The 9,505-nt window shown below is 32.7% G+C and overlaps 2 protein-coding genes across 6 annotated transcripts in view; one reads left to right on the top strand and one right to left on the bottom strand.

Moving 5' to 3' along the window:
* Window positions 1-9,505, bottom strand: part of LOC140055996 (tRNA endonuclease ANKZF1-like) — a 344,549-nt gene that overhangs the window by 135,076 nt on the left and 199,968 nt on the right. The gene's annotated exons all lie outside the window — the stretch shown is intronic.
* The window catches only part of LOC140055730 (rho GTPase-activating protein 15-like), a 39,313-nt gene continuing 30,312 nt past the window's right edge, over window positions 505-9,505 (top strand). For 2 of the 5 annotated variants that reach the window (XR_011846691.1, XM_072101113.1), the window contains exons 1-2: window positions 3,538-3,808; window positions 6,489-7,166. Coding sequence is in view for 4 of the 5 variants with exons in the window: in XM_072101113.1 (XP_071957214.1) it covers window positions 6,669-7,166 (498 nt within the window). In the remaining variant the exon portion in view is untranslated. Of the gene's footprint in view, window positions 597-3,537; window positions 3,809-6,329; window positions 6,399-6,488; window positions 7,167-9,505 lie in introns of those variants that run through there. The other 3 variants (XM_072101121.1, XM_072101130.1, XM_072101139.1) reach the window with 3 other exon arrangements.

Here is a 9,505-nt window from a genome sequence, read left to right as displayed (position 1 = left end):
AGCTGGCTTAGTACAGTAAAAGTAAACTTAGTTATTATCAGCCATAAGAAAAAAAAACAATATTAACATATAATATATATATAATATAGCCTATATTTGATTTTGTTTTAATAATCATGCTAATATAGCCTATATTTGATTTTGTTTTAATAATCATGCTTTAAGAATGTTTTAATATTGTTTTTTTAAATTATGTGTTTCGAAAACATCATAGAAAAAGACCAAAAGACGAATATGTTACCGAATATCCCATTAAAGGATTTAATATTTGGACAAATTGTCTAGGCCCTAACATACTTTATTCCCTGCCAGTTTATTTTAGGCTTAAATTTTAACTTGATAGACACAATTTATAGGCTAAACTGCTTTGGTACAGTATTTTAATTAAAAACATCGATTTTTAAAGTCGGAAAACTTACGTGCATATAGATAGTCGCCGTACGAATAGCATATATGATCAGATCAGATTAGCACTGCAGAGTTAAGAACGGGACTTACGCCATTAGTTAGGTAGTGGACAGGCCTAGTGTGGTAGGCCTAGTTTACTTTCAACTATAATAACTGGAATTAATAATTTTAAAAACGCAATTTGGTTAGTAAGTAAGCTTAATCATGTAATTTTTTAACACCTTCATTTAAATCATAAAAATTACTTTGTTTAGATGATTTCAAGTATGCTGTTCGCTAAGCGAAAAAGATGTTTACTGACTGCGGTAGGTATGTATTTGTAGGCTACAGACCACCGCAGAGAGGGAAAGGATAAATGAAGGTACGGAACTTATCGGGCACCTATGTGTTTTGTGGTTAGTAACCGTCCCTATCTAGATGGGCCTAGGGTGGGGTTTATATTTATGCTATCTCTGACATTTTTAACTGACATTATATAAGTATAAACCTAATTTATTGATGCTTGTTTAATGTACTGTGTAAAAAGGTATTTTATTTAAAAAAGAAGCTCATCTGTTCTGTTTACTATACAATAAAATAAATTAAAACTGTCTATCAGATGATGCTGGACGGAGTGACATAAACTTTATGGCCTTTTTATTGCTTGCTTTTCTATTGTACTGGTTTGTCGCAAATGCCGCAGTGTAGACCCATTTTTACTGGCACTAAAGCACTTTATACATAGGTCCAAGCAGATCTCTCCACCCTTCCAATCATGGATCTGTAAGTGTAGTTGAGACTATCTTTAGGGTAAATGGTTCGCGTTTAGCCATGTGCGAAGATATTCAAATTACAATAAAGGAAGATAATTGTGATTTGCGTTGCCCTCCTCCCAATCGTGGATCTGCCAGTGTAGCTGAGACTATCTTTTTTAGGGTAAATGGTTTGCGTTTGCGTTGCACGACTACTCAAATGAGGTTTAGGCGCAATAAAGGAAGATGATGGTGATTTGCGTTTGCCTGACCCTAACTATAAAAATATACAATAGTTGGCATTCAGTATAAAAAATGCAAAAATTTCATAATAATAATAATATATATTGGTTCCTCAGTTGATGATTGTGGTCATTATTATTCTCACTAACTGTACAGTTCATTGGGTGAAAATGCAAATTAGTTCACCATAGTGTTTAAGATATAGACAAAATATTGTATCTTTCAATTTTGTACGGAAATAAACACAAACAGTTTAGCTCAATACAATTTGAATAATATCTAAGCACACCTCTGTGTATTCTAATGTGTTTGTTTCTGGGCCAAAAAGAAGCTATTTCCTGACCTACTTTTAGAGAATAAATTATTTTGTGACATACTTTGTCAGAGTAAAGTTAGTAAATTTGTATTTATAGTTGCCTGGCTGTATACAAATTAGTTTTTTAAAGATTACTAATAGCTTACACTTGGTAGGCCTGTAAGTGATTTTTATATTAGCACTGTGCACAGTTTAATTTAGAAGAGTGGAATTTTCTATACGTCATACTGTAAACATTAATATTATATTTTAGAATGCGTCTACCTCATTATTAAATGCATTTTCTTCATTATGCATTTCATTTTGTATGGTTGTGCATTTTCTTTGGTCATTCATGTGCTAAAAAATGATAATCATCAAGTCAATATTTCTGTGTACATATAATAATTTATAATTTGACATATTTTATATAGCTGTCTCCAGGCATAAAGAAAATCCATTATCAGGGGTGGATCCAGCATTGTATGGTACTGTAGTAAGAAGGTGGGGGTGGTGGTGGTGCATTTCAGGCCAAACAATATTTGTCTTTTTGAGTGATGCATCCTCCTTCCCTTCTAAATCTGATTATTGACATTGTATCGATATTTTGGCCTTGTACAGTATAAGTTATGATTCTGTGGCCGTATTCAACGATCATGGAGAACACTTGGGTTTCGAACAACTAGCATACTGTACTGTATATTTTTAGCAATACTTTCTGTTCAGTTAAAAATTGTTGTTTAAGTGGATTCTTCAACAGGCTACACTTTCCTGCTGAATCAGGAAGAATATATGCTAATTTGATTGTTTAGTACAATACCAGATAGATCAAATTACTGATGTACAGTAATTACAAGCTTAACCCCATGGATGTAAGCCCATCCCATGGAAAGGCACACTTGTTCATAAGCCCATGCTGATGTGGATAAGGTCATAGTTAAGACTATCTCATGGTTTAATCTCATCCTGTGGATAAGCCACTGGTACCATGTAGAAAATCACACTCTATGAGTAAGCCCACTCTCTGTGATCAACTCAGATGTCTTTTTTAATTTAATAAATTGAACTGTACATTAGCTTGAAACCTTTCTGGAAAATACATTTATTATGTAGGTCTTCATCTTTCATTAATGATCAGCTGTTGTGGTTTAAGATTCTAGATAGTACGTCATCGCCTGAAGTCTGCTTATGATATTACTTGTCTTCCATCTCTCCACCTTCTCTTGTCTTCCCCTTCTTTCTTCCAGTTTATGGTTGTCAGTCTGTGACTCTTTTTTACTTTTGTGCAAACTGACATGGCATTTCTACTGACATATAAGAACATACCTCTAACTATATTTATACATTTTCTGATAACTCATTAAAGGCAATTAATATAATATCCATGAACCTAATTGGCCTTATTCAACCAAACCTATAACGCCATTTATTATTTGATGTAAAGTTTATGTACACACAGTACACTTTAAATGTGTACCCACTCATATAGTCCTTTTGGTAATACACCTATGCAACAATTTAAACCAGGTTGTGCTTTGTGGGCTTTATATACTACCATACCATTAAAGACCTTAAACTCCTGTTGTACTGTATTGATAATAAAAGTGAAAATGTTAGGAATTCTTTTATCCACCAGTGATGCGATATGTAGGCTATCAACATTTCCTTTGAAGCAATTTCAAGCCCTCATATTTTAGTTCCATTTCTGTACTTATACAGTAGTGTCAATAGGCTAAGTTATAATATAATCAAAATACCATCGCCTCACCACTGTTTGGCCATGGAATTCATAAAACCGTCTGAATTGAATGACAAAACCATGCAGAAGCTTTAAAAATAACTCTTCTATTCAATTGGTCACGCTTCACTGATTTGTACACAGTTAGGTGCTGTTGTCACTGGGTTTGCTTTAGTCGGTGCTGAAAAGCCTTTTGAATTTTAATAATAACACAATATTAGTGACTTGACTGAATTATATCATTCAATCTATGCTTTGGATGTTGATACAAGAATTTGTAAGACAAATTCTACGCCGAGTTTATTACGGCACGACAGGTTTAATCTTTGGGTTTTAATACATGGATGCTTTCGAGTTTGACTAATTACTTGCGAATGTATTCAACTGCTTGAGGTAAGGATAAGACGTGATTTGAATGTTAATTATTATTACTTGACATTTGACTGGCAATTTCATTTTAAATGTCTGTTAGTTTTACAAATTAATTACGTCGCCATCTTCAAATTTGTCTGTATTCAACATTAATATTAACTGTAGTTTAATAAATGATCTTCATCAGGGTTTTTGTAAAGATAAAAAAGAGACCTAATAAGAGAGGAAGGATAATCTGTGGTTTTACCCAGACCAAAACAAATATACAGGGAAATCATTCCTTTGGGACACCCCTATCTATTCAGGTAACACCCTTATTAATGGGCACTTTGTCCCCATAATAAGTAATTTTGATATTGCAATATTTTGTATGTTTATATAATGTTTGTTATAATATAGTATTTTAAATATTTTCCAGGACGACCATGTTTAGTTATGCAAATGTTTACATTGATTCATTTATGACGAATAAACTTAATCCATATGACAATAAATCAGTATTTAAAAAAGCCTGTAAGGTATTTAAAGCCCCATTCCCTACGTTTTTTAGATCTAATTTAAGATCACAAACTATATTTAATGTAAAAATAATACTATATGGTCCTATTGCGATAACTTTTTTCATCTTTAAACGGTTAAAAATGTGAAAAATAAATCGATTCTAATAATTATAGCGGCCCGCTATAAATCCCAAAATGCATTGCACGCGGATTGATATTTTTGTTTTTCACCTGTAATTCGCCCACTTTTCGATCGATTGTGAAGCCAAAACAAATGGAAGACTCCTAACTTTTCAGCGAAAATACCGGGTTTTCCCCAATTTGTATCAACGGAGTCTGGCAAAAATAGAAAGACAATTAATGCAGCAACTATACAACGTCAGGCTAGGTATATAGCTAGCGTACGATGTTCGTACGTTATCGATGTTTACCAGCTAGGCCTACAAAACTAAGCCTAGCTAGGCTAGGCCTAAGACCGTCCACGAGAGGTCGATCGCCGCGAGCTACTTAGGTAGTGCATTGTTTCTCACTTTTTATCATACAGTAATTTACCATAAAACGTACATTTAAGACAAGGAATGACATGGTTTAATGTTTTTAAAGTGATATATATGTAGTATTTTCCAAAAAACGTCCACAATTGCAAGGAAGGGGTCTTTAAGGGTGTTTTCACACTCATGATTTAACCATAGAGATATTATAGTGTAATATCTCTATGAATGATGTACTGTACTCATTTTCATTTTTGTGTGTGATGAACTACTGTAGACACTGCAAATTCAGACCTGTACACTTGCGCTTTTGGCCCCAAAATATGCTAGAGAAGGGTACAGCAAGGGGAGTATTATAATTTCCTATTTCCTCATTTGAATGTTCACAAACACAATAGATGACTATACATGGGTTGTTTAGTTCATATAATAAACAACAATTGTTATTATATGAAGTCCTTTGTGTGATTTGAATCATGTATACTTTGGGTTTTGGTTGGTTGTACTGTACACACTGGACTTCTTTTTGCGGTTACAACTATTAGTAGACTGATGTCACCCATTACATACATTTTTTATATGACAGGGTAAGATATGTACCACATAGCATAAAATTAGTAAAAAAAAGTTTGAAAAAACATTTTCTGTTGAGCAATTGTTAGCTTGTTTGTTTAAATTGTGGTCTCAATTTGACCTAATTATAGAAGGTCATTGACTGGTGCAAACATTTGACTACTTTCTATGGATAATAATGATGTCATTACACAACCAACCAGACAACTGATAAAACAATATTTTGAGGAAAAAATAAGCCGCAACATGGTCGTTGTTATAAAACCGCTTTCTTATAAAATGTTTTGTTTTTTTTATTTTCAGCAGAAACAGACCCCTTACAGTAGGAGTCAATAAACATTTTGTAACTTTATTTAATATTAAACATTCTGCAGTTTTTAAATGAAAACATTCCACGTCACAATGGTACTGTATTGTAAGCACAGTAATTTATGTATAGTAAATGAGTTGAAATACTAATCTTTAATACGTACCTGGGAAAACAACAATTTTCCAGGTACAAGTTAATAATAATACCTGTAGGCTATTGGCTTTAATACATGTTTCATTCAGTTTGTCTCAATAGACTTTCTCAATTGTATTTTACATAAATTAAACACCGAATCAGTTTGTTTATTGTTTATGTGATGTTTACATTATCATGAACTTGTAATTTTGAATAATTTGTATTCAAACTGCACAAGGAAATAATTAAAATATAGAGTATTATTAAGGTAGAGCTTGAAAATTTCTTTTTTTTTTTATCCAACAACAGCGATATCGCCACAAGAAGTGGTGTGGTTGTCGCAAAAAAGGGAACAAATTCTCTGTTCAAACCACTGGGTTGTCAAAGGCATGTGAAAAAGTGGTCAGGTTGAAACCTTACCAACCGTACTGATGGCTATTTTTGACTAATTTTCTGTGTGTTCTGTACCTAAAAAGTAATTTTGTTGTGGTTGGTGCAATAGTCCATTGTTGCAGAGGGGGGCTCAATGAACTTTATATTTTTGTATCATACAGTACAGTGCTCTCCCATGAGAGAGCATGGGCTGTTGTTGGTTTTACCAGGTAAGCCGCACTTGCGGGCTACAAACACCACTGTTGATTTGTGTACAGTAATCTGATATTTAAAAATTGATTTCTTTTGTTTCATTTCAGGTTGAGAAAATGATTTCCCTGGACAATACTGATTCTTTTTTGGTTTGATTTTGCTATCAATTGTTACAGTAGTTGTTGAATAATAGTTTAAAAAATAGATTTTTGTATTTGAGTGAAATAATGACATAAAAGCGTACTCCTAGTGTTATAAATAGAATACCCAGTGGAATACGGGCAAATATGGTGGACTACGTGAAGGCCAAATACGAGTATGAATACAAGTCCAGCGATGGAGAACCCAGGAAAATGCAACCTGGTGATCAATTTGTTCTGATAAAGAAGTCCAATGATGATTGGTGGTTTGTACAACAAAAGGGCGACACATCCGGAGTCTACCTTCCCGCAACGTACTTGGAGGAAGTGGCGAACAGTAATGGCGACAAGATTGCAAAGCGAATTTCATCATTCGGGAATCAAGTGCCCATGCATGCGCGTAATCATGGAAATAGCTTGAATCACACACGTTTTAATCAAGGGAGTTTTAATCACAGAAGTAACTATAATCAGGGAAATAACTATGATCATGATGATAACGTAATTCCTGTATTTGACAATTTAAAAGTGGAGAACGAACCTCAGTACATGAACTTTAAACGAAGCACTTCAGTAGGGGATGAATCATCGCATACTGATCGTTCACCGCACTCACCTCATTCACCTGTTAACGGGAATAAAACGGTAAGCAATCGTTTTTATGTTTATCCAAAGTCAACAAACCAATTAGTGGAGCTTATACAATATGATAACTCAGTCTCAGGTCTGGAACCTGTCTATCCATACTACACATACATAGCATTCACCCAGAAGACAATTGGCATCATTTTATAATTACCTGTGTGACAGGTTCCGACAGTAGGGAAAGAGTGCATAATTTGTGTCCATTACAGAATAGAGAGCCCAAATAATTGTTGCCAAGTTTCTTCCACTTGGTAACGAAATATACCCTAAATTGTACGCCATGAAAAGCAAATGATCGTGGAAAATCTTCCATAATCATACTGCAAAATTTTTTGGTGAAGAAACAACTATTTTGGCTGAAAAGAAAGGTAAGTTTAGCTTTTGTGCAGTACTTTACCTTAAAGGAAGAGTACAGTAGACTTCCTTGCTGATAGCATTGGTAATTTATGAACAGTAAATTATGTGTCTATGAATATTTATCTGCATTATATTGAGAAACATTGTTTGTGGTTTGTTGCCTTGGTAGGTTCAAATGAACCTTTCTTTTACCTAAAGTGCTCTTTTCAATTAAATTAAACAATTTTAAACATAATTTATAACGTGTCTAAAGAACTGGTCTCTTACTGTAAAATATTTAATTAATATTTACAGATTAATAATTAACGTTTACACAGAATATACAGTATTCCCTCAATTTCAAGCCCTGTCCAATGCAAAAACATGTTATGATCATTGGCCAGTCTAGTACAAATAGTTTCAGGAAGTGTTTTTTCTATTTATTAGACCGGAAGTAACCACAAACAAGCTTTAATAGGAATATCTAGTGTTATTCAATTGAAATTATTATTATACATAATAACTTATAACATTATGAACATTTGAACTTATGGTACAGAAATTTATTTTTAATAATTATATTATATTGAAAGACCTATATACAGTATAGTATTTTTTATTTTAAACGAAAACTGCATTTAGTAGATTATACCTGCAGGAACTACTGTATCTCAAATAAAACCTAACTATTTACAAAGAAACATGTTTTTTTAAATACAGTATGAATAACATATAAAGTTTTGTAGATGGTCTCAGTTACAAATCTAACATAGTGGATACCTTAATATACCCTTATCTTGATTACAAATATACTTATTACAGCACTTCAAACATTAAACTACAGTATTGTACCTTTATCAGGCCTATAAATTTAATATCTGTGACTGGAAAACCTTTGTATAAAATCTACTAGCAAGTATATTATTAGGGTATTGCTAAACCCTGCAAACCTCCAAAAATGATGTTTTGTCCCAAAATTTAAAGTACTGTAGTTGACAACAATTGTCTAGTAGCATAAAGTAATTTCTACTTTGCTAAGTGTGAATTTCGAGCCCTGTTTCTATCAGTACTGTAAATTCACCTAAGTTGTAGATGTTTAATATTTTTCTAAGCTATTTCTGTACTGTTATTGAATACAAAATGAAAGTTATTATTTCAATCAGCATATAAACTATTATCTAGTCTAAGTCAATGTTTTGTTGTAAACTCTGAGCTGTACTGAAAGTACAGTTTTTAAAAATTGAATGAATACTGTATACATTGTAGTAGCTTGAAACCTTTCTGGAAAATAAATTTATGATGTACAGTAGGTCTTCATCTTTCATTAATGATCAGCTGTTGTGGTTTAAGATTCTAGATAGTACGTCATCACCTAAAATCTGCTTCCGATTTTACTTGTTTTCCATCTGTTATAACATTTAAAAATTATATTTTTGGATAGATAGCAAAAATGGTGTTAATTGAACAGACTATTGTTAAAGTATATACCATTATTAAATGACTAAATTCAATTTAGAAATAGATTTTTTTTGTAAATTAAACTTTTAAATTGTTAAATATTGTATTTTATAATACTATACAGTATTAACTGTAGCACAGTATTAACTGTAGCAGCCACTTTTGGGACCCAAATTAAATTTCCTATTCAGGGATTTTATTTTAAAATGTATAGGCCTCAGGCCCTTATATTTTTACAAAGTAAAAGTTACATGCGTTGCATTATAATTTTTTTCTCTTTGTGAGCCAAAAAAGCCCCCGAAATTTGTGCCTCTTGTATTATTATTCATTAATAGTTTAAATAAGGAAGTGGAAACACCAAACCTGTGAATAGGAGAAATTGTTCATGATCTTGGTTCTTAGGATTTTTGTGACGTTGCTCGTTGGTACGCAATAGTTAAATTCTGAGTCATGAGTAAACATCATGCTATTCTCGATTGCATGCATTATCAGCAGTGTTCGGAAAATTCTGCAGTGTCACAATATACTGTATCACCTTTGACGAC

This window comes from Antedon mediterranea, chromosome 1, assembly GCF_964355755.1.
Source record: "Antedon mediterranea chromosome 1, ecAntMedi1.1, whole genome shotgun sequence".
Classification (NCBI taxonomy): Eukaryota; Metazoa; Echinodermata; class Crinoidea; order Comatulida; family Antedonidae; genus Antedon; species Antedon mediterranea.
The sequence above is the reverse complement of the archived record's forward strand: the minus strand, read 5'-3'. Positions and strand labels throughout refer to the sequence as shown.